The 26,129-nt window shown below is 42.1% G+C and overlaps 1 protein-coding gene across 1 annotated transcript; it reads left to right on the forward strand.

Annotated features, from left to right (window-relative positions):
* Nucleotides 1–304: 304 nt before the first annotated feature.
* On the forward strand, nucleotides 305–25,145 carry CycA (cyclin A). Its single transcript, XM_068353712.1, has 8 exons — nucleotides 305–651; nucleotides 7,662–7,930; nucleotides 8,090–8,267; nucleotides 8,966–9,189; nucleotides 9,851–10,055; nucleotides 13,216–13,314; nucleotides 15,000–15,148; nucleotides 24,502–25,145. The coding sequence occupies exons 1-8, from the start codon at nucleotides 469–471 to the stop codon at nucleotides 24,548–24,550; spliced, it is 1,356 nt and encodes a 451-aa protein (XP_068209813.1). The 5' UTR covers nucleotides 305–468; the 3' UTR covers nucleotides 24,551–25,145.
* Nucleotides 25,146–26,129: the final 984 nt, after the last annotated feature.

Consider the following 26,129-nt stretch of genomic DNA (forward strand, 5'->3'; position numbering starts at 1 on the left):
TGAAACAACAATTAATTACCTTCCTTTAATATATAGAATACCATTTAACTTCATGAATTGTTGTTACTAGTATGTAAAAGGGTAGTAAAACTAATATTTACATTCGATCGTTTGGTCGTAGAGACGTAAGGAATGCGTGCTAATGACGTCACAGACAATCCCGTGCGATGATTGGTGGAAAGGCTGACGTCACACACTATCCCGTGTAATGATTGGTGGAAAGGCTGACGTTGAATGGGAAGGTCGCTTGTGATTGGTCGCTTCAAACTAGAGGCGCGGAGTGATCGTGTCAACTCAGCTGGTCTCTCGTCTCTGCTTCAAAATTCATGATTCCGTTTAACAGACCAGTTGGGTAGTCTCATGTGGTGGGATTAGTGTTCGAAATTCCCTTCGTTGGGCCCGTGAGCTGTAGTTGGAAGTGCCTGTGGCCGTTTTGTTTTACTTGAACAAAATTGTGTAGATAAAACTATGTCTTCTAATCGAATATATGAGGATCAAGAAAATAGAATTCCGGTGCCCCAACGAAGAGTAAAATCTCAAGATCCAAGATTAACCAACGTCAGCTATGGCCAAGAAAATGGCAACAACCGGTGTGTTTTGGGACCTCTTAATCAAAATTTGCGAAGGCAGCCTACCAGAGCAGCAAAACAGGTAAATATTAGCCATAGATTTACGAAAAAAGTTTGAAAAAAATCGAAAATGCCAAACAGTGTATTTCGATGCGCGAGGAACTGACGGTTTGTTTACATCCCGTGTTCGATTTGGCCAAGTCTTGAGGGAGAAGTTTCTATTTCAAATTAATGTCAAAGCCGCAATCTAAATTACTTTCTAGATCATTAAAGTAAGGATTAATCAGGTTTACTAAAGTTTATTCATAGTAATATGTGGAATGATTATTAGAATTAGAATTATACGGAGTAATACGGTGGGCTTGGCCAAGTTTTAGGGAGAAGTTTCTATTTCAAATTAATGTCAAAGCCGTAATCTAAATTACTTTCTAAATCATTAAAGTAAGGATTAATCATGGTTACTAAGGTTTATTTAGGGCAATATATGGAATAGTTATCAGAATTATAATAACTACAGAGTAATACGGTGGGCTAACCCATGCCTGGTTCAAGCATTGCAATTAAGCTTAGGCCTATCATAACTGTAACTGTATGCCAAGCTGCTCTAGTTGTATCCCAATTTAGCCTTAATATGAATTTGGTAGCCCATTGAAGACGAAAAGTAACAAGTAACCTGCATTATGGTATATATCTATCCTATTAGGTTTTACTGGTAAAACTTGCAATTGAAGTAGAATTTCCAATATGCAGTTTCTCATTCGTCGAAGTAATGAATAGAACAAAATTTATCAGTAAATTATGCAAGTTCGTCACTGCAATAATGAGCCAATTTTACATGTTGCTTGAACCAGTGTTGTGCATTTCCATTTTGAATTTGAGAAGTAATGAGAGATAATCTCTCTGTATATTGCCTGTTGATCTTATTCTGATGTTCAAAGTCCACAGTAGTGAAGAAATTTGTTTCTTACTTTGAAACATTGATTAGGTATGATCAATTGCAGAGGAGAATCTGGGTCATGTACCAGGTAGGGTCACTGAATTTTAGTCTGTCAAAATACTCACCCACTTGGTTAACGGCACATACTGCAATGGAACGTGTACTGCTTGCCTAAATAAAAGGGCAAGGAGGATGTTTTGAGAGTGGAGTGAACCACAATTCTTGATTAAACCTACAAATAAATTAACGATCAGCGGGAATGTGCTCGATGAAGTGGATAACGACGGACGTGGGTAGGAAGTATTCTCGTTCTGAGAGGTTGAGAGCAGTTAATGCAACCTCACAAATTGCATGTGTACCGAGAGCCCTTAACTGTGTGTTCGTGGCCATACTTGAGTATATTTGTGTATGTTAATTCGCCAAACTAAAGTTCTTTGCTCGGCTGTGGCCTATGTCGCTCTCATTTTAACATCTTGCTCCTTTGCCCTTTTATAACTGCGGGTTAGTATTTTGTAAGATTGCCGACCCAACTACCTGTACCACCCCGTGTATTTAAGAACAAGATAAGTTTTGTTCTATGAGTGCTGCAATATATATTTCCTTAAGTCAGTAGCCAGTGAAGCATACTGTGTTCATATTCACTAGTGAGTTTGTCAGTGGCAACCCTTTGCACTGTTGAAATTTTCCTCTGAAATGCATTATAGACTTTGATAATTTAGGCTCCCTATTTATCTGGTAAGGTTATTTTTACCCCAAATTTATATAGTCTATAGTTAAATGAAACTTGCAGAGTACAGTAGTTTTAGGCTACTTGCTCGTTAGGTGTCCATACACCACTAGTTTTATTTTCAAATTTTGAATTCTAAAGGGTTTTCATTTCAATCTAGGGTTTAGTCCCCAAGATTGTATGAAGTGTACTGTAATTTTTATTTTGAGATGGATTGGATTGTCTATGAGAGTTTGTGGTGGCAGAGGGAAGGTCCAGGTTGGTGCAGTGTTGCAAAATGTCTCAGACCAAATATATAGCATATTCTCTTATAAGTAGATTTTGTGTCAATGATTTTTATACAATGTGATTTATGCTAGAGGTTTGGGTAGATGGATGGATGGAGTGAAGAAATCTCAGGGTGATATGAGGTAGATGTGGGGGGCAAAAGAGCATGCCAGAAAAATAGGAATGAATGGAGAGCGATTGTGACGCAGTTCCGATAGGCCCAGCTGCCGCCTCCTGTCACATTGGTGACCGCTGAGATAGCGGCAGTAGGTGAGCTGGGGCAACCTAGCAGTACCAACCAAACTGCTGAATCGCTCATCAGTCTGGGAGGAGCAAAAAAAAAACCCTTTTGTCCTTTTTTATGTCTGCTACCCCCAGAAATTGATGGAAGTACCTTGGTAGATGGAATATTTTCCTTTTCACTTTAATCAAGTGGCTATTAAAATAACCAGACCCCATTTCCATACTAATTTTTTTTCTAAGCCTTGTGTATTGCTTTTTTTCTTAATTTGATTATCTTTTAGCCAATCTTTGTTTTTCCTATACCAGACAGTACTGTAATCCTATCTAATAGGTTTGAATGTTTTTAGTTGTGTATTTTATTTGCCAATTCCGATATTACCAAATTTGAAAAATACTCTAATTTATGTATTATCCATAACAAACCTCCCACGAAATGTTAGGCCCAAAGTTGTAACAAGGGTAATTACAATGGTACACTGTTACTTAGTCCTGTGCAGTAATTAGTGAATAGATATGTATCTGTCTGATCTAGGCTGTTGAATTCTAAATGGAAAGGGTAGAGTTCCTTAGCATGGGTGGCAGCTTAGTATTTCATACACTAGCTAATGGATCCTATTCTCCTCTATTGTGGTGTTGTGTATTTAGTTGCTGCCATACTTCGGTGTCTGGGAGTTAGTAGGTCTGTTTTTACTGCTTTTACTTTTAACAAATAATTCTATTAATTTTATAAAGAAAATTTATGCATGGTTTGTCAGTTTGATACTATATGCATTAGCAATTTAGAAAACTCTTTATCATGCAGGTCAGGAGTTACTGTACTTAATGTGATTCAAACTTTGTTAGTACACCCTGAGTCCAAGGCAGCTATTATTAAAGTTTATACAGTTTATTGGGAAAACTGAGGGTATGCATTTGTTACGAGGTAACAAATGATCATTAAAAAAAACTGTACTATACAGGTTACCCATAACCATTATATCATATTTTAATCATCTATACTTTTAATTCTCAGCATATTTTCTGCACAAGGCAGCTTTCCCTCCTGGGCCCTTGGGTTTTTAGTTTTCCAGAAGGATGCAAGTTTGGTTTGTAACAATATTCATATTAATTGTAACAGACTTTACTGAAATATCTCTTTACTAATGTTTAATACTGGAAGTTTTTACACCTTAACAGATGGTAGTTTATGTACCAGTGAAGTAGATTGCACAATTTATGGGTACCACAGCTAACAACTAAAGGGTAAATCTCTGCTGTTCCTCAGGATAGTGTTCTCATCCCTTATATTATCTACAGTACAAAGTGAAACCCTGGGAAAAAAAAAGATGCTACTATGCTAATGTTGCAACTCTACACTGATCCCATCACACAAGTCTTAGAGCGTAGACATTTAGTCACTGAGAAGCAAATGAAAGTATCAATGGGTAAAACCACTTGTCGTGTATACTGTATATTATGAAAAGTAATGGGCTAGAACACTACCCTGAGGAACATTTGATATCACATTCCTATACTTGCTATGGTACCCACAACAGCTCTTTGTGATCTATTAATTAAAGATTCATTGATAAGAAACCACCCACCCACTCCCAACTATTTGCGTTTGAAACCAAGGGCCTCATGATTAACACGATCAAAGGCAGCACTGAAATAAAGGCGAATCATGAACTTCCTGACCATAATCAAGGGATTTCTGTACATCAATGGAGATTGTAAGAAGGGCATCACTTACTCCAAGGCCTTTATGAAAACTATGGAACATATGATCACTTTTAGCAAACCTATTAAGAAGTCTTGCCAAAAGACACTGAAAAACTTTAGATATGGGAGTTATGGAAGTTGGGCAGTTATCAGTTGGACTTGAGCTATCACAAACACATTTTCATAGTGGAGTAACATTACCAATTTTCCAACAAGTGCTAAAAGCTCCTCTTGTTGCTAACTTGCACAAATTAATGGATAACTTGGGAGCTAAGAAATCTGCACTCTTTATAAAAACACAGGAAAAATACCATTTGGGTCTACACCACCATAAGCATTAAGGTCCATCAAGAGAGCTTTAATTTCACGAGATGAAAAAGGTAAACTAGTTAGTTTAGCCTTGGGAAAACAGCAATAAGGAAGTTAGTTTCTCATCATTGCTTACTGTCATGCATCAGCCAAAAGGGTTACCCTTTTCCTTTGGACAGTGAGTGACAGAGCTGTCTGGTTTAAGTAAAGGGGGAACTGTTGCATCTACACCAAAGAGAGTAGATTTAAGGGTAGTCCACCACTTATGCTCCTGGGTTGTACCAGAAAGGGTTTCTTTTATGGTAAAATTGTATTCCTTTTCAGTTGAAGCATACTCTCTTAGCAAAAGCTCTAAGCTTTGTATAGTTATGCCAGGTCAAATCTGATCTGTTACCCTTCCAAAGATGATAGGCATCTTGCTTCTCCAAATAAGCACGTCTACAATAATCATCAGAACCGTGGTTTGTCCTTCACTTGGTACCTTAGCTCATGAGAAGGGATACACCTATCATTTATGTTGACTAGATTCTCATTCAGGGAGACAACAGGATCAACAATACAGTCGTGAGCAATTAAACCCCAAAAGATCATGCAAAATTCCCATTCCAGTCTGCTTGAGATTTCATATAAATCTTACAATTGTATGATAAATCAGGGACAGGTTGCACAGTCTTCACTATTAATGAAATCAAGGCATGATCAGATGTCCCGACTTGAGAACCAACCTTACATGTTATAACGACGGGAGTCCAAAGCTCTTAAGCCTTGGGGATTGGTTGGAGAATCTGAATTTAACCACTCTATAGTTAGCATTGAAATCACCAACAAAGATAAAAGAGGCCTTTCTATCTTTATCTTGTATCTTAGCCATAATGGTAAGAAGATAATAGAAGATGGAATCCTCCATGTCTGGATTCTGGTAGATCGAATACAAATAGTTATACCTGCCACACACTTTTATTACCTGAATCTAATCACATCCACATTCATAGCAGGACTTATGAGAAGCAAGGTATTCAGTCCTAATATACACTGCCATTCTCATGGCCCTAGGGATGGCATAGTGTTTCAAGATTATTGGCTTCTTGAAACCAGTTATAAGGAATTCAGGTGAGTGCCTCATATTAGAAACCAAAGTTTCTGAACATAAAAGAATATTTTTCTGTCTGACACAACTGTTAGGTCTTGAATATTTGCATGAAGACCACAAATATTGGAATACAGAACAGTAGATGACATCGACGAAATATACTACATACTGCTTAAAAACTAGATTAACAAGAATAACAAAAATGTACTGAAATGTAAATAAAGTGGTTGATCAAACCCATAGACTAGAAAAACTCTGAAAAAATGGTCATCATGGAGGAGCCGATACACCATACAAGGCTAAATACCCTCCAGGATAGCTACTTCAACTGAAGGGAGGACAATAAGGATGGTTTTGAAAAGAAAAAGAATCAGATAAGGAAAAGACAATCTCTTGATAAACCACCAGGCATCCATGGCCTGCCTAACAATTTAAAAAAAAAAGAAGAAAAAACGATAAGATAGAATAGTGTGCCCGAGTGTACCCTCAAGCAAGAGAGTGGAAAATCTTGGTACAGGGATACGGAGGCTATTGCACTACTCAAGACTAGAGAACAATGGTTGATTTTGGAGTGTCCTTCTAGAAGAGCTGCTTACCATGGCTAAAGAGTCTGTTTGCAGTTTTTCATGAGAAAAACTTAATCTGGAACATAGTTGAATGTTAGGTTATGCATATTATTCTTCAATTTATACAACATACTTATCAATATTACACAAGGTATATGTTAGTGTTTGGGTTTGCAAACATTTTGTAGGACTATCCTAATTGAGATTTTGCATACAGTATTTTGCAGCTACTGTGCTGTAACTGCATGGTCTATTACAATTACGAAATACAGTAAAGTAAAACCAAATGATTGCACTGAGAATAATTTGTAAAATAAATTTTTACTTTTCATGGGAGCAATAAGTAAATTGTTTTTTTATGTACTGTAGTGCAATTTTTTTTTTTTTTTTTTTTATTCTAACCTTTAATGTGATCAAGTATTCAGTTTAAAGCCATAAAAAATCCTATTATCATGGAAACTTCTTACTTAATGATAAGCTTTCACCAAGCTCTTAACCCTTTTACCCCCAAAGGACGTACTGGTACGTTTCACAAAAGCCATCCCTTTACCCCCATGGACGTATCGGTACGTCCATGCAAAAAAATGCTATAAAAATTTATTTTTTCATATTTTTGATAATTTTTTAAGAAAATTCAGGCATTTTCCAAGAGAATGAGACCAACCTGACCTCTCTATGACAAAAATTAAGGCTGTTAGAGCAATTTAAAGAAAATATGCTGAAAAATATGCTGGGGAAAAAATAACCCCTTGGGGGTTAAGGGTTGGAAATTTCCAAAGAGCCTGGGGGTAAAAGGGTTAAGAGGCAAGATGTAACTTTTTCGTTTTTATAGAACTGTTTGTAAACTAGCTACATAGGATTCTCAAATGTTTATTATAATCCTTAACCATCCTTGAAGAAATTAAATTTCTAAATATAAATGGCTTATTTAACATTGAAATATGCTCTTTAGCATAACACTGTCTTTCTGTTAGTTATTAGAATAGTTCCATTTGGGGAACATGGAAATGCTGTACTGAAACTTTCTAATTGATTATTTGCAAAATACACTACTAAAAACTGTATTGTAACATCAAGATTATATTACCTAGTGTTTAATAGTACCACTGGAAAATGGGTTAGTGTTTTATATACAGTACTAACTATGAATCCTCGGTACACAAGGTAGTGGCATTTACACATTAGTTGCTTGATCTTTATATTAATTTTTTCATATTTTGTATCCTAAAAGCTTGCTCTTTCTTTGAATTAGGGTGTCAGCTATGAAACGGGTGTTCCTCAGCAAGATGAGAATGTTTGCCCAAACCAGAAGTCATTTTCCACGAGTCAACCCTCTTTTACCATCCATGAAGACTCATCATCATGTTTATCCATGGGATCCACCAACTCTAGCACTTCGAATGCTAGCAACAAGTCCAGTAGACTTCCGTTGAGGGAAAAAAATACAAGAAGTGTAAAAAGAAGTGCAGAATCCAAAATGAAAATTGAAGACATTGACCCAAGTATAATTAAATTAGAGAGGTAAGGAAAGTATGAATTTCTTGAACAAGTCTATTTGGTGCTGAAGAAAATGTAGTTTAGATAAAAATGCTGTGTAAATAATTTTGTGGATTTGTAAGGTCTGCCAATATGCAAGTAAAGTAAGTTATTTTCCAGCTAAATTTTAAATTGTTTTTGTAGGTCTTCAGATATAGAAACATCTGGGTCTCCTGCTACTATGGAAGTGAGTGTCTGTGAGGATGATTTGATGGTTGTTGAAACTAGCCCTCGTGAAGATGTGTTGAAAAAAAGAAGTGAAGATATTTATGATGTACCTGAGTATGCAGAAGACATTTACAAGTACCTAAGGCAAGCAGAAGTAAGTATTGTATCTTAATGGTGCAGATTTGCTGGCACCAGCCGATTTTCTAAAACTTTGCCTAAATAAAATAATTCTATTTTGTCCATTATTGATGTATGTGACAGTGAAATTGTTTCTATTTTGAAATTAGAAAAGTTTTTATAACTATCAGACTGAATTATTTCAAAGGAAGAACAGCATTAATTTGTTAAATGAAAGCTGGGCATATTTGAAAGATTTCCTCCTGATGATGGATGGATATAAAGTATGTAAAATTGTCAGGAAACTGCCATTTTCAACCGTTTCCTTACATATTAAAAATATTTATAATGTTGGCTTACAGGTAAATTTTGTACGTTATACAATTATTTTTTAAGTTAATGTTGTTTTTCCCACTATAAAGTATACATGAATTTTCCACCCTTACCTGTACAGTAGTTGGTATGCATCATCAGTTGCATTGTGGATTGGCTGGAAGATATTTTATCTAACCAATATTGATTATTACTTTATATTGCAAATGATATTTTTTGTTTCACCTCGATTCTGAATGTCTTCACCAGCACAGGGCTATATGGCCCAATTTGATCCATATCTATACTGATATTTTAATACTAGAAGTAATTGGACAAGTATATTTACATCCTTGTAGTTAAGAGGAGGTAAGATTTCTATCTATTAATAACATATAATTTATGGAAATTTTATTTTCCCAGGTGTTTCACAAACCTCGTGTCAACTACATGGCCAAACAGACAGACATCACAGCTAGTATGAGGTGGATTTTAGTTGACTGGCTTGTTGAAGTGGCTGAAGAGTATACACTTCATACGGAAACTTTATATTTGGCAGTGTCTTATATAGATAGATTCCTCTCTCACATGTCTGTGAAAAAAGACAAACTTCAACTTGTAGGCACTACAGCCATGTTTATTGCTGCGTAAGTTAGTTTTGTGTGTTACTGTATTCATTACTATACAATATATCCCGAGTTTAGGTATTGTGGAGCTTTTTAACTTTTTTTAGTTTGAACTTTTTAAGTATAGGATTCATTATCCCATATGCATGGATTATTAGACCATGGTCACGACTGTGTGGGAAGTTTGTACCTTCTGCACTCTTGAATATTTTTAAAATTAATTTTAAAGCATTGATATTTGAAGTATTTCAAAGTCAATGAAAGCTTTATGGATTTAAAGGATTTTGTAATTCCTAATGTCCATGGGAAACTTTTAAGGTGGGAAATTTAATGTTGCATAGAGACCAAGTGGAATTTACATTATGAATTAACTTCATAATTCAATTATTCAGTTTTGTGCCAAGGCGGAGGGAGGGAGAGTTTCTTGGGGCACCATAATTGACAATTTCCTTACTGTGATTTTTTTTTTTTTTTCACCAATAATAATTAGCAAATTGAGAAGTTGTCACTGAATAAAGAATGCATGCCATGACATTGTTAGTAGTACTCCAGATAACTAGTCACTCTTAGAGAAAGCAGTACAGTACAGTCCAAGCAATATAAGAGATTTTGTCTTTGTTCTAATTTAAACCAGTATCCAATAACTTGATACATTTTAAGTAGAAAATCTTTTGTTTTGCAGGAAATATGAGGAAATATACCCACCAGATGTCAGCCAATTTGCATACATCACAGACAACACTTATAAAGTTTGTCAGATATTAAGGATGGAACATCTTATTTTAAAAGTTCTGAGTTTTGATATGGCAGTACCAACAGCAAATGTTTTTGTCAACAAATTTGCAAGAATGTGCAAGGCCCCGGAGGAAACTTTACACTTAGCTTTGGTAAGCTAGATTATTGTTTTTAAGCTATACATGATGATGGCTATTACAGTATACCACTATATTCCCTGACATTGTGTAAATGGAATTGGTTTTGTTTTGGCTTGTGAAGTTTATAGTTTTTAGCTTTCCTGCACTTTATTATATACAGAACTTCTTTCTCTACCAGTAGCATCACCATCTGGATTATGGAATCTTTAGATTAAGACAACAAATTTTTACCAATATTTGTATAATGGTTACAAGTCACTGTGCCCTATATCTTTCTCCATCCTTGTCCAAATAATGCAAACTCATGAGTAGGATTTACTGCATAAAGAAATATGGGTAATTAAACTATTTTAAGATTTGTTTTTCACATTTTAGTGAAATTGTAATATCAAGGTGTATACTTTCTACTTAACAAGCATCATTACTCCTTGAATTTTAGTTGAGTAAAGCTATTGCTGTAACCCAAGTAATGGATTTTGGACTAAATGTATTAGGTCTCCTTCAAGAGGATACAGAAATCCACCTTGAAATTTCATGGTTTGTCATTTTTTCAGTCTAATAATTTCTACGAACCTTCTCTAATATTCGTATATTTTCCATAAGCTTGGTTTAATTGACTTATCCCTCAAATATTAAAGATTCTAATTTTCTTCTCCAATAAACACTTGTCTTTAATAAAAGAAGGCCCATTCTTGCTTTGAGTGTTAACAGACGTGCCAGTTTCTTTCTGTCTTCAGTTTTCTGGTACGGATCAGACCTTCCCAGGTTGTTTGCTTGTTACTGCACACTAAGATTTTTCCCTGGTTTTCAGTGATTACTTAGTGGAGTAAGCGCAGTAATTATTTCTGGAAGTTCATTGCCCGCATTCCCTTGGTGGATCGTGCCGGAGCAATACTGATTCAAATAACATTGTGAAAAGTTTCTCTCGTGGTATCTCCCGAGTGAAAGTATGTGGTAATGGTTGCTGACCAAAGTAACATGGCAAAAAGCTAGAGGGAACTAGCTGTTAGGTCAGGGAAAATGCCAGGGAAAACTAGGCTAGTTGATTGTAGCTAGGATGGTGACAAAAAGAGACAAGCTTCCATCTTTAGACAATTCTCATCAGCCAACTTAGGATGGTGAAGAGCCTCTTTAGCTCTAGTCATTGCTAGCTTTCTTTGTTAAAGTTCAGGAGTCCAGTGAATCCTCTTAAAATGGTAACTCTGGTCCTACGTAACCTAATTCCTCATGTTTGAAGTATTTTTTAATAAGGGGTCTGAAAGATTGCTGTGCATTATATTTGAAAGCTTACAGAACTTAATTCTTTGATTACTATCAACACTTCTGCCACTAAATCTTACATGCTGCAGTTCTGGTCTATAAGACAATTGGATTGTGAGGCAGAACAACGAAGTAGGTAGTGTGAAGCCTAATATCCCTCCAATCTCTAAAGTAGTTGCCCCTGAATTGTAGTATTGCGTAGGTATAATTACTTATATTGTATGATTCCCTTAAACCTTGTTGGGTGAAAATTTTAATTGCAACTAAATTGTTGAAACCATCTTTTGTCAGCAACTTGTTCCGTTCTCGCAAATGAAGTGCGGTAACTATAGGCGCAACAGTAATAGTACATAAAGTAACAAAAGCCTTCTTTTGCATGCGCAGCATCCCTCGCATTCACTCTGTTGTAAACATACCGGGAAGTCGGCTGATTTTCTTTCAGTTCGACCTCTGATACAGTATGATGGAGGCAATCTTGAAATTTTAAGTGTTAGAGATTTGTAATTGACTTCCATGCTAGTTTTTTTAGCATTCCTGGATATGGAAAGCAATGTTTTAAGTATTTAAGTAAATCCTCCTTTCATTTGGTTTTAATTACTTTAGCTTCCTTACTGAATTTGTTAGGTTTATGCAGGAGAGATCTTTCAAGTTTTAAATTCTGTCTGAGAAGTACAACATTAGCAAAGTTATTGATGGCCAAAGAAATTAATTGCCTTCTACAGTGTATAACTAAATAGCACACCAATAATCTTACCTGTCAAGTCAGTATTTATATCTACTTATTTAAATAGCTTTTCTCAAAAGGCCAACAAGCCTTCGCTTGAGAGGGGAATGTCTGACTTGCCTCCCTACTGGCTTAAGGGTGGACCAATTCTGACTTGTTTGCCTAGTTGTTTAAGGCCAACGAGCCTTCACTTGAGGAGGGCAAGTCTGACTTGCCTGCCCAGTTGCTTACAATAGCTTTATTTTCATAGTCTGTTCTAATGGTCATAATTACATAGTGTTCCTTCAGTAAGGGTTCTGAATGTTCAAAGCGCCTTACAGAGTAGAGTTCCTCTCGTAGTCTCTCTAATTAATTGAGATCCTTCTGCAGGTAAATCCTTGCTGTTCTGCATACCTAGTTTTTATATTAGATATGTAGATTGCAAGGCAGTTCCTTATCTACCAACTATTGCTAAAGTAAGATCCCTCAAGTAACATTTTTATTCTGTGCATTTTCATCTTCGTTTATAGATGCTCTTAAATGTTTACTTAATTCGGTCTTTATCAATATTTCTGTTGTGGGTGATGTGGACTAAAGTTGGGCGAAAATATCACGTTCCGATGACTGTTTCCATATGCTTGCAACATGGAGCTACTTGCTCATCATGCAGTTACTTGGGTGAATTTATTACCCTCACGAGTCTGGCTATAAAAAAAAGACATGAATGTTGTAGTGGGATATTTGTATTCAGTGAGGAACTTGGTTAAAAAGATTAATTCACAACTACATGGCTATTATTTGGGACTTCCAACCCTCTAATCAGCGAGTTTCCCAAGTAAAGGACAAGGATTTGTATGTTGTTTAAGAGCAAATTAATTTAAAGTGATTTGTATTATAGTGACGGCTGAGGCAAGGAGAATCAAAAATATCATTCTAGTTGATTTTGATATTGGCTAACCTCCAAAATTAGTGGAATTAATAGGTTGGATGAATAGATAATGGGCCACCAGTGTATCAGTTTTAAATCTACCCTGCTATTGCTATTCTATGGATATAACTTTTCCACTTAGTGTAGTATATATGGGATGTGGAAGTTCAATGAAATATTTTTTTACATTGCTTCCAGTGTTGAAAAATAAGATTTTAGTTCTGTTTTGTACTGTACTGTATTTGGAGGAACTTCTATATTGAACTTTCTTTTTTCTAAAGTTTCTTGCAGAGATAACTATGCTAGACTGTGATCCATTTCTGCGATATCTTCCCTCGATGATTGCTGCCTCATCAGTTGCATTAGCAAATCATACGCAGGTACGTTGGCTTTGGATGTGTATTATTATTATTAATTGCTAAGCTACAACCCTAGTTGGTAAAGCAGGATGCTATAAGTTAAGGTTGTCAGAGGTTAATGGAAATAGGGACAACAGTATGGATGATGTAGGTGTACCCGCGAATGGTGTAACAAAGGTGTAGTAGACAATTGATTATTGGGAATAAGAGGGAAGATAATGGAGAGATGATGAGAGAGAGGAGGAAGACTTTACAGAAAAAATTACCCAAGTTGAGAAAAGGGAACAGATTTAGAGCAGTAAATAGACTGTTCAGATGGAAGAATGGACAGTATTAAGTTTGGCCGGTAAAAAGAAATGGTAAATACTGGGGAGATGTGTACAATGTACAGGATTCTTCTACTGGTGACCAAGAGTAGATAAACCTGATAGATTACAGTAATATTGAAAAAATTGGGATGAAGACTAATATTGAAAAACTTGGGGATGAAGAGATTTGATTCGGTTTTGAGAATCTGTAGGTGTTAGAGGCTAAGGAAAAGGAGTAACAGAGTTGGAGAGAAAACAATGTATATGAGATGGAAGTTACTGGGGAAAAAGCTGTATCCACGAGGTGGTGAAAAGATATGTAAGGCTAGGTTGGTTGCTAGAGACTTTAAAGGAATGCCAGAGAGAAGTATATCTGAAACCACCAGTTGAAGGAGACGGGAGTGGTTTATGGAAATTGAAGAAGTTTATGGGTTGAAGGATGCTACAAAAGCATGGTATCGAAAGGTAGTTTGTGTATTGAATTATAAAAACTTTCAACAATAAGTTTTTATAATCTGTGTCCTCAGGTGTATGAGGACAGGAGAATATGTAAAGAGTAGGCCAGACTATTCGGTGTACATATAGGCAAAGGGAAAATAAACTGTAACTAGCTTTTGAAAAAGCTAGAACTTATCACAATCTCTTGCTCAACACACATCTACTAGTCTCGCCACTCATTTTCACCTGGTATGCCATACTTCCCAATGACACCTTCTACCTCTCCAGCTCCCACTCTAGCATTTAAGTCACCCATGACAACTACATAATTCCTTCTACACACCTAGTTGATTCATTCCAGAACTCATTCAGCTCCTCTTCACTTTTCTCATAACCTGGCCCATACGCACTGACAAAATCCCAACCTAACCCTTACCCACATTAACCTAGATGGATATTTCCTTCCATTCCACTACTTTACTTGTCATCCATTCACTCTGCAATAAAGCCACACCTTCTCTTTCTCTTCCCCTTTCAATTCCAGACACTACCAGACATTTCACCAAACATTTCTTCACCTTTCCCTTTTATCTTTCTCACCCAAAGCCAAGATATCCATCCTTCTATTGCTAAACATACTTCCAATCTCACATCTTTTACTCTCTATTGTACTACATCCACGCACATTCAAACACCCTAAAACCAGAGTGCGGGGAGCAGTCACTCTCCCCCCAGCTCCACATAAATTAAGTCCTATGGATCTCAAAGGGTTAATATCCTTTATTTTCATATACTGTGCAGTCTGTTTTGTTTGTGATTCTTGTTTCATGGTTCATGTGACTTTATTTAATGTTACTGATCTTAATATTTCCTTTGGTTTTTACTATTACTTAAAGTATTTAATAAATGGCAAGACACACAGTAATTCAGTTTTTTATATTTACTTTATCTTTTTTGCAGGGTCGAACTGCATGGCCAGCACATGTTGAAGAAGGTTCTGGGTATAGTTTACTAGATTTGAAAGAATGTTATTTGAATATTCATCGCACCTTTTCACGTGTTCATGAAAGTCAACAACATGCAATCAGAGACAAGTACAAAAGTTCAAAGTAAGTACTATTTAGTAGTGTCTTTCTAGGTAGTTTTGATGTTATGTGCTTTTGAAACCATCCTCTTCTGGTCTTCTGGTCATAAGTTCCAAAGGTCATTCAGGAAAAGTAAATACTAATGTAGCTGTGGATTGTAGGTGACTTTTAGATCCTTCTGAAGAGGTTACATTTGGGCTGCACGAACCATTCAGGAAGGAGATATCTCCCCAATAGGGCCTATCGGTCATATAAAAAAAACTTATTTACGACTTGAAGATAGGACCCATGAGTTTATTTTATAAGAATTTTTGAGATAGAATATAGATTTTCACAAGACTATCCTGAAATATTTCCTTTTGAAAGAGTGAAGGATTTAGCCATTTAGTTATTTGCACAGTTGAATGGAAAGAGGCCAAATGGATTGAGATATGAAAGGTATACTGAGGATAACTTTTTTTGTAAATGGTTAGATTAAATTAGTTCTATAAATATATTATCAGGTTTGGGTGACTTATTTACTGTATATAAAATTTGAGCCACAAACTTATTTTAATATTTAAGTCAATCAACAATAAGTTCCCAAATGGAAATTAGTCTAGAGTTAATACCTTGGGAGGTGCTGTTTAAAGTATTTGCAAGTATTTCTTGTTAAATTTAGGTCCAAGCTAGATATAATTGGTCTATCAAACCTAGCTTTTAATTTGTTCCGTAACCGAAATACAAACCACGCTATTTACAAAGGGTTTACTTTTAGCGCAGCTGAAATGACGAGCCAATAGTTTTTAACGAGGGTTAATTACCCCCGCGCTAGTTAGCGGGGGGTGGGGAAGGGTAGCTTGCTACCCCTCCCCCCTCCACACACCGGTGACTTGCTTCACTTCACTTTTGGCTCGGCGGTGATCAGACGTGTCTGTTCATCGCCTTCGCTGACAGCCTTTAATTTTCTTCTTTTTCTTTACAGCTTGTGTGATTGGTTGGAAGTTGACCTTCAGTTATTTTCTTTTATTTAATATGCGGACATGCCCTGGAGTTGCCGGCCGTCCTTGTGGGACTTTCATGTCGGACGTGAGTACGGATCCTCACACCCTCTGCCCTCAATGTCGGGGCCGACGGTGCGACCAGGATAACATGTGCCGTGAGTGTAGGGAGTGGTCTGCCTCCCAGTGGGAGAGGTTTGGCCGTCGGCGTAAGAAGAAGTCCAAGAGAGACCGTTCTCCTCCGGGGTTAGCCTTGAAGGAGGAAGGTTCTCGGGACTCTTCTTCCGCCGCCCAAACCTCCTCCGAAGCTCCCCCTCGTCCGCCTCCTAAGGAGAGTCGTCCGAGTGGGAGCGCAGGCCCTTGTTCTGTTTCCCTACCTTCAGTGGGGGGAGAGGGCGTCGCCTCCCATAGCGAGGCGGTTCCCCCTCCTCCTCCGGGGGAGGTTATTGATAATAATACTTTATCCAGTGATGATCTGTTGCAGATTTGGTCGTCCCTGGGGCTTAAGGGCTTGCCCTCCAGGGTCGCTCTTATTGACCTTGTCTCGTTGGGGGCCGCTGTTAAACAGTCGCCGGTGGTAGCGGAGGTAGACCCTCTGTCTATTGTCGACGTCGTGGTGACAGAGGCCTCCGACGTGGCTGGGCCTTCCGACGCAGGTGCTGTTGCTGGTGATGGTGCTCTAGGCTCTCCTCCTCCTTCCGTGCATCCTTCGAAGGGGGAAGTGAGTCCTTCGGTCTCGACTGCTGCCCAGCTTCCTTCTGAGGGAAGTGTTTTGAAGGAGACTCCCCTTCGGAGGACCGATGGTCCCGACGATCTCCCCCGAGGCCGCCTCCGCCGTAAGGCTCACCGCCCTCTACGCCACAAGGGCCTCCCTTCCCCTTACAGGGGGACTAAGAGGCGCCTTTTTGGGTCTTCGTCCTCCGGGGGGGACTCTCCTCGTCAGCCTCAACCGACTACTCCGCCCTCCTTGAACCTCTCTGCGGACCGCTCTCCATCTCCTGCCGGATCTTCGCCTTCTGGAGAACTCGTCACCCGACGGGCAACGGTCCCTTCGGGGCTAAGGGATTCTTCCCTTACGCGAGCAGGGCCAGCGCACAAGCGCTCTCCTGCTCGCCAGCGATCTCCTGCTCGTCGACGATCTCCTGCTCGCCAAGACTCTCCTGCTCGCCGACGCTCACCTGCTCGTCGGCTCTCTCCTGAGGTTCGCCCCCCTCGCCAGCGCTCTCCTGCTCGTCAGCGCTCATTTGAGGACCATCGCCCTGCGGTCTCTGACCACCCTTTAGTTCCTGCTGAACTCCCTGCTCACCATCGTGTGTCAGAAACACATGTTCGCCAACGCGCCAGCGATCTTCCCGTTCCTGCTCGTGAACCTATCCTCTCACAGGACACGCGTCGACCTTCTGCTCGCCAGCGATCACCAGCTCGCCAGCGATCACCAGCTCGCCAGCGATCACCAGCTCGCCAGCGATCACCAGTTCGCCAGCGATCACCTTCACATGCTGCCCGCCATCGCACGAACCTGCATGATCGCCCGCTTACGCATGCTGCTCCTCCTCGCAATACCCTGAACGATCGCCCTCCTGCGGATGCTGATCACCATCGCACAACCCTGCACGATCGCCCGCTTACGCATGCTGCTCGCCATCGCACAACCCTGCACGATCGCCCGCTTTCGCATGCTGCTCCTCATCGCAATACCCTGAACGATCGCCCTCCTGCGGATGCTGATCACCATCGCACCCTTTCACGCGATCATTCACCTGCGCATGCTGCTCGCCATCGCACAACCCTGCACGATCGCCCGCTTACGCATGCTGCTCCTCATCGCACAACCCTGAACGATCGCCTTCCTGCGGATGCTGATCACCATCGCACCCTTTCACGCGATCATTCACCTACGCATGCTGCTCGCCATCGCACAACCCTGAACGATCGCCCGCTTACGCATGCTGCTCCTCATCGCTCAACCCTGAACGACCGCCCTCTTGCGCGCAATCATTCACCTTCACATGCTGCTCGCCATCGCTTACCATCACGTGATCATTATCGCCAGCGATCTTCTTCACCTACGCGGCAGCACGATCCCTCGCCGTCGCGCCATCGCTTGCGTTCGTCGCCTCGGACACGTGTTCCTTTACCTGCCCACCCTCACGCCCACTCGCCTGCGCGCCCGCGCGATCGCTCGCCTGCGCGCCCGCGCGATCGCTCGCCTGCGCGCCCGCGCGACCGCTCGCCTGCGCGCCCGCGCGACCGCTCGCCTGTACGCCCGCGCGATCACCCGCGCAACCATTCGCCTTTGCGCGACCGTTCACCCTCGCGCGACCATAGTTCGCGGCGAATTCCACAGCCGGTGGTAGCAGCAGGGACGCGTGCTCCTAGACGGCACTCGGGATCACCTCCATCCAAGCACAGGTTGGTATTGCAGGACGAGGACAGGTCATTACAGCATTCTTCCCCACCTTCTTTTCAGGCAGGTACCGTCGTGTCCACTCCAAAGGATCGCCCGATCCCTTTCACCTTAGCGAGGATTTCGGACTCTGTGTCCTTTGAGCAGCAGACTTGGTTTGGTCCGCTGGCACGGGCGTTAGTGAGGGTTATGAAACCAGCACTCGCCGGCCAGGGTAACAAACCAGCGGCTGTCTCTCCTTCGCTGAAGAGAAAGAGAGGAGTGGACTTCGTGGTGACTTCCCCCAGGGCGAAGTTGGTTCCCAAGAGGTCGGTCTCGAGGGTCCCCTCTCCTGCACGAGTACTCTCTCCTTCTCCCGTGGACGAGGCCTTTCCGTCCTCAGGTGAGTCCAGTGGACCGGTAGTCTTCCCCCCGGCACCAGGGGGGGAGACTTCGCTTCAGGCAGGAGAATTGTCTCGTGAGGAAGGGGCCCCTCGAACCTCGTTGTTGGGATCCTGTATCCCTCCTAGGAGGGAGCCCAAGGATTCCAAGACCATCCCTAAATCCTCTGCAAGGATTCGACAGGAACCCATGACTACCCAGGGGAATGTCCACGTATCACCCCAGGAAGAGATTCCTGGGGCAGGAGACTTAGCTGCCAGCCCACAGGGAGGAGAACAGCAAGAGTCCGAACATGCCTTCTGGCAGGTCCTAAGCCTGATAAGGCAACTTAACAGTCTTACGGATCCAGTCATCCCCCCCCGTGAAGGCAAAGACACAATTCTGGATGAAGTGTTCGACGTTCGGAAGGCCCCTAAGACCAGTGCAGCTCTGCCCTGGTCTCGGGGGCTGAAGAGTGCCAGAGCTAGGGCCAATGCTCAGCTCGCACTTCTTGCCTCCTCCAGTCGTTCCACTGCCGGGAACAAACTCATCCCTCCTCCTCGCCTTCAGCAGAGGAGGTATTTCGAGATCCTGGGTGAGCACAACCTCGCTCTTCCGCTCCATCACTCTGTGGAGGAGCTGGCGAAGGGAGTTCCCTTGGAGAAACTCTCTGCCCGGCAGGTGTCGTTCTCGGCGGCAGAGATCCTTAACCACGAGAAGGTCGCTAAGTGTGCCATGCAGGCCACTTCGTGGCTGGACTTCTGGTTAGGATCTCTGGGCATCCTATTGCGATCTGAGGACTTGTCCAAGGAGACCAATAGGAAGGCCCTAGAGACCTTCTTGCTCTCGGGCACCCGCTCCATCGAGTTCTTGGCGCACCAGGTTACCACCCTGTGGGCCAACTCGGTGTTGAAGCGTCGCGATGCTGTGTCCGAGAGATTCCATCCGAAGGTCCCCGCCGTAGATGTGTGTAGGCTCCGACATGCCTCCCTCCTGGGGGAGAGCCTGTTTGAGCCTCAAGACTTGGAGCGAACGGCTGAGAGGTGGAGGAAATCCAGCACGGACTCCCTCCTCCACAGGGCCCTTACAACTCGGCCATATAAGCCTCCAGCCCCGCCACAACAGCAGCAACAGCCTCGTAAGGCTCCAAAACAGGCACCGGCAGCTAAGAAAGTGGTGTCTAAGCCCCAGCCCTTTCCAGCCAAGGTCAAGAGGGGTGGTAAGTCCTCCAGGGGAGGCAAGACTTCTAGGGGTGGCGGCCGCGGCCGCAAGCCCTAGGGGTGGCAGTCCCCCTGCGTGTCCACCTGTGGGGGGATGCCTTCAGCGTTGCGTCCGCAGGTGGCAACATCTCGGGGCCGATGCTTGGACGATCTCGGTGATCGGCCAAGGTTATCGCGTCCCGTTCACGTCATCTCAACCTCCCCTGACAGCGAATCCAGTGTCGTTGAGTTCCTATGCCATGGGATCGGCAAAGGGGCTGGCCCTTCAGGCCGAAGTCAAGACCATGTTCGAGAAGGGTGCTCTCCAGGAGGTCGTGGACGGCTCTCCAGGCTTCTTCAGTCGACTCTTTCTTGTAAAGAAGGCTACTGGAGACTGGAGACCCGTCATCGATCTCTCGGCTCTGAACAGGTTTGTCAAACAAACCCGGTTCAGCATGGAGACAGCAGACACAGTCAGACTTGCGGTGAGACCACAAGACTTCATGTGTACACTGGATCTAAAGGACGCGTACTTCCAGATCCCAATCCATCCGTCTTCCAGGAAGTACCTGAGATTCTGCCTAGACAACAAGATCTACCAGTTCAAGGTGCTGTGTTTCGGTCTCTCCACAGCTCCTCAGGTGTTCACCAGAGTGTTCACCCTGATTTCGACTTGGGCGCACAGGAACGGCATTCGTCTCCTTCGTTACCTAGACGATTGGCTGATCCTAGCAGACTCGGAGTCGACCCTTCTTCGACACCGAGACAGGCTTCTAGATCTTTGCCAGGATCTGGGGATCGTGGTAAACCTCGAGAAGTCCTCTCTGCAGCCGTCCCAGCGACTGGTTTATCTAGGCATGCTAATAGACACCAATCTCCACAAAGCCTTTCCATCAGACGACCGGATAGCAAGGCTGAGGAGGGTGGCGGAACCTTTCCTCAGGCGAAAAGAACTCCCCGCCCAATCGTGGTTGCGTCTCTTGGGCCACCTATCCTCCCTGGCCCGTCTGGTTCCAAACAGCCGCCTCAGGATGAGATCCCTTCAATGGCGGCTCAAGTCCCGGTGGAATCAAGGATCCGATTCCCCGGACACTCTGATCCCAATGGGGTCTCTGGAACAGACGGACTTGCGGTGGTGGCTGGCCGACGAGAACCTGCGAAAGGGAGTGAGTCTTCTCGTCCTTCCCCCGGAATTGACTCTGTTTTCGGACGCGTCAAAAGAAGGGTGGGGGGCGCACGTTCTGAACCAGAGGGCCTCAGGCCTTTGGTCAGAATCAGAAAAGTGCCTACACATCAACCTGCTAGAATTGAAGGCCGTCTTTCTGGCCCTTCAACAGTTCCAACGGTTCCTGGCGGGTCACTCCGTGGTGGTGATGAGCGACAACACCACGGTAGTGGCTTATATCAACAAGCAGGGAGGCACTTTTTCGCAACAGCTATCCCATCTTGCAGTAGAGACTCTGAGGTGGACCGAAACCCACTCGATAACACTATCAGCTCGCTTCATTCCTGGCAAGAGGAATGTGCTCGCCGACAGTCTGAGCAGGGCTTCGCAGATAGTGAGTACCGAGTGGTCTTTGGATCCTCAGATAGCCAACAAAGTCCTGACTTTGTGGGGTTCCCCGACGGTGGACTTGTTCGCGACAGCCTTGAACTTCAAGCTGCCCCTGTACTGCTCACCAGTCCCGGACCCCAAGGCACTCTGGCAAGATGCTTTCCAGCAACGGTGGGACAACATCGACGTGTATGCCTTCCCACCATTCTGTCTGATGAGAAGGGTGCTCAACAGGACCAGACTATCGGTCAACTGTTCCATGACTCTAGTAGCTCCGCTATGGCATCACGCGGAATGGTTTCCGGACCTTCTGCAACTCCTGACGGAACTCCCAAGGGAGCTTCCTCCACGACACGAGCTTCTCAGACAACCCCACTCCGGTGTCCCTCACAGGGCCGTAGCCTCGCTTCGACTTCACGCCTGGAGACTATCCAGCGTCTCCTCGCGGAGAGAGGCTTTTCGCAACAGGTTGCGGAGAGAATGTCTCGGCACCTGCGAAGGTCCTCTGAGGGAGTCTACCAAGCGAAGTGGAGAGTCTTTTGTGGTTGGTGTCGTGGAAGGGGTATCTCTCCACTCGATGCCACTATTCCAGCAATAGCGGACTTCCTTGTGTATCTGCGAGAAGAAATGCGCCTTTCTGTCTCGGCAGTGAAAGGCTATCGCTCAGCCTTAAGCTTGGCCTTCAGATTGAAGGGCGTGGATATTTCTTCATCGCTAGAACTCTCTTTACTCATACGTAGCTATGAGCTTACCTGCCCCCAGTCGGAAGTGAGACCCCCTCCTTGGAACGTGGTTCGAGTTCTCAGGTCTCTCAAGAGACCTCCCTTCGAGCCATTACGCCAGGCCTCCGATCGCCACCTGTCTTGGAAGACGGCTTTCCTACTCGCCTTGGCCTCGGCCAAGCGAGTTAGTGAACTTCATGGTCTCTCGTACGACATCGCCCATTCAAGGGGATGGGGGGAGGTAACGTTCAGGTTCGTCCCTGAGTTTGTGGCCAAGACTCAGAATCCTGGAGTGCCGGATCCTCGGTTCGACTCTTTCAGGATCGCGAGTCTCCGTTCTGTAACAAACGACCCAGACCAGCTGCTACTATGCCCAGTGAGGTGTCTGAGGTACTACTTGAAGAGAACGGCTGCAGTCCGTCCTCATGTGCGAGCTTTGTTTGTGAGCACAGGCAGGACAAAGAGGAGGGTCACAAGGAACACCATCTCTGCTTGGATTCGAAGGGTTATCCACCATGCCCTGAATCCTGACCCTCCTCCGTCACGTCGCCCTCGGGCCCACGATGTCAGGGGTATTGCTACATCCCTGGCCTTCAAGAGAAACTTCTCTGTGACGCAGGTACTTCAAGCGGGGGTCTGGAAGCGTCAAACGACCTTCACAGCCCACTACCTGCAAGACGTGACCCACAGGAGCCTCGATACGTTCTCTATCGGCCCTGTGGTGGCTGCACAACAGCTGGTCTAACCTCAGGCTCCTTTTTGGACAAGTAGCAGTAGGTTGAGGGCGTTGTTACCCGGTCTTAGTCTGTGTGAATGAAAGAGTATGTCTGACCCTTACTTCTTTCTTCATTCTCCCCTCTCTTGGGGAAGCAGCATCCTGGTCCTCGCATAGCTGACCTCGACCTCTGCAGGTAACCCATGCTTCTTTGTGCTCCTAGTATTAAGCTTAATACTGTTGCGTCTCCCATACCCTGACGAGGTGGTATGGGGAACGTCCTATCCTAGAATTCCTATCTGAAGGTCTCAAGGTCAACTTCATAGGACGAGTCACACTCTCCTCCTCACACTACTTATGTAGGCCACTCGTTCCTAGCGATGCTAGGAACCTGTGAGGTACAGGGGCTCCCTCTCTCTAGTGCTGCTCACTAAGGGATCGAGCCCCCGGGCAAGCCGAAGTCAGTAAGGCTGGGGACTTTCCACCCTTCCTAAGGGGTAAGTCACCCTTTGTAAATAGCGTGGTTTGTATTTCGGTTACGGAACAAATGACAAATTCGAAGATAATTTGTATTTTTCCTAACCATACAAACCTTAGCTATTTACACATATGTGCCCGCCATCCCTGACCCCCAAGTCAAGTCCTACCTCTAAGTGAAGTGAAGCAAGTCACCGGTGTGTGGAGGGGGGAGGGGTAGCAAGCTACCCTTCCCCACCCCCCGCTAACTAGCGCGGGGGTAATTAACCCTCGTTAAAAACTATTGGCTCGTCATTTCAGCTGCGCTAAAAGTAAACCCTTTGTAAATAGCTAAGGTTTGTATGGTTAGGAAAAATACAAATTATCTTCGAATTTGTCATTTTTTTTCCTTTTGTTGTAGATTTTATAAATTTCATTATTTGGCTGTTGTATTAGTTTTTTTCTAAATTTAATTTTTATTATCATTTTTAACGTAGAGAGGAGAGGTCCCCTTTTTTGTTTCATTTGTTTGATGTCGGCTAACCACCAAAATTGGGGGAAGTGCCTTGGTATATGTATGTATGTATTTCTTGTGACTCAAGCCATTATTCATTTATTCTTTTGCTGCATCTATAACTTCTGGTAACACATTAGAATAGTGTAAATTGGACTGCCCAATGAAAATTTTAATCTAAATAGGAATCTATTATACTTTAAAAAGGGGCATGGTTAGATATTGAAGCTTTAATTGCTTAATCTCATGCTTCTATTTCCAAAAGGTAGTGTTTACAGTGCAGTGTTGTCCTTATCTTGCAAGCAGGAACAGTGCTCCAAAAATTGCGAATTGATATAAGTAGCATTTATCATAAAGCCTGGAACAGATGGTTATCTTTAGTTAAATTGTTGTACAATTCTGATTTTGTTTGTACTTAGATATTAGTTTTTGTGAGTGAAATTGCAACATAAAACCTTTCTTTCTACAGATGGCACTCTGTGTCACAGCTGAGTCCGCGCCTCATCTTCCCCTGGTGAAAACCATGTGCTGTGAGATGTGTGAATTCTTATGTCGAATTGAGTCCTTTCGTTTGGTGTATTTGGCATGATGTGGACCGCTGTTTTAAGAGTGAGGTTACTCGGTGCGAGTGGGTTGTTCTCGAGGTAGAATGATGTAAAGTAACTGCTAATGAAGGACAATAGCATGCAGGTTTGCTGGTATTTGAAAGTCGGTTCAGTATTGCCTTTTCTAAGGACATTTTTAGTCATTTATTTTAGAGGCAAGTTTTACCTTTACATGAAATAAAACGCACCTGCCAGCACGCAGGCCTGGTTTGCAGCAGATTTTTAACTAATCTTCGTAATATGATGAGGATGATTGGAGTCTGTCATGAAAGTGAATTGAGATTTTTCCATTAGGTAGCATATTACTACCAAAACATATCAGTATCAAGGAAGACATGTCTGTATATATTGTATTTACTTTAGGAGCCTGTAGGACACTTTGTCTCATGACATTTTAATGGAAAATGACTTGTTCCCACACGACATCTTCAGTCCCTGTCCTTTTTGACACATATATTTGCCATTCCAAAGATAAAGCAAATTTATGGAATAAAAAATCATTTTTCTAGATTGTGTTTATTTCACCATGCATTGCTTTTCCTCTAATAGCCCAAATTCTGTCAAAATTCCAAATTTTAAGTTTTTGTATAGCCTTAATTTCTGGCATTATTTAACAAAACCTAAAAAGACATTCACAGGAATGGCATTCCTACTGTCTGCATGGGAAACTACATAGAGGGTTTACTTAGTCTTTGTTTGAGGACTTTACAAAAGAGCACGTGGGTTCTCTTTAGACATACCCAACAATATTTTTACAGTGTAAACATTTTGAAGTTCATTAAAAACATAGTGCTAATATTGAGTTTTATTTTTTAAAGATCTGCAGTGATAAGCAATGTGAGGTAGGCATGTATTTTATAAACGTAGGTTATACTGATCATTCTTTTGGTCATGCTGTATGGCTAGACATGTATTCCTTTTTTTTTTTTTAAGTAAACTTTTAACTAGGGTGCATAAGTATATTCTCACAGAACTTATTTGGCGAGGATACTATAGGAAACTTAGCTCTTTTTAAGATCTTTGAATTGTTACCAACAAAGGGTAACTTATTATATTGTGATTATATATCATTGCACTTATTTGGCGAGGATACTATAGGAAACTTAGCTCTTTTTAAGATCTTTGAATTGTTACCAACAAAGGGTAACTTATTATATTGTGATTATATATCATTGCACTTTTTATAAATAAAAAAGAAAATTATTCTAAGTTGTTGAGGCCCCCAAGTAACTTGAGTATTAAGTTATTTTTGAGTTTTATTCTTTCTGTATATTCAACCATGGTTTTTATGAAATTGCACCGGTGATATCTGGCAGTCCTTTTCATAGTTTGTGACCTTTTCTATCTGCATTTGTTGATATATTAATCTAAGTTTTAAGTAATTTTTCATACAAAGTTCTCATTTGCAGGGCTTGGAAATTAATAACTGGTTGGGTTAGAATATCCTATGATATAAGATTGCTGGGTTTATGAAAAGATATAAAAAGTTGTT

Source organism: Palaemon carinicauda, chromosome 30 (genome assembly GCF_036898095.1).
Source record: "Palaemon carinicauda isolate YSFRI2023 chromosome 30, ASM3689809v2, whole genome shotgun sequence".
NCBI lineage: Eukaryota > Metazoa > Arthropoda > Malacostraca > Decapoda > Palaemonidae > Palaemon > Palaemon carinicauda.

Coding starts and splice junctions, on each gene's coding strand:
- CycA (XM_068353712.1), top strand. CDS start 469: ATGTCTTCTAATCGAATATATGAGGATCAAGAAAATAGAATTCCGGTG. Junction 8,268..8,965: donor AGTACCTAAGGCAAGCAGAA/GTAAGTATTGTA, acceptor TTATTTTCCCAG/GTGTTTCACAAACCTCGTGT. Junction 15,149..24,501: donor GACAAGTACAAAAGTTCAAA/GTAAGTACTATT, acceptor TTCTTTCTACAG/ATGGCACTCTGTGTCACAGC.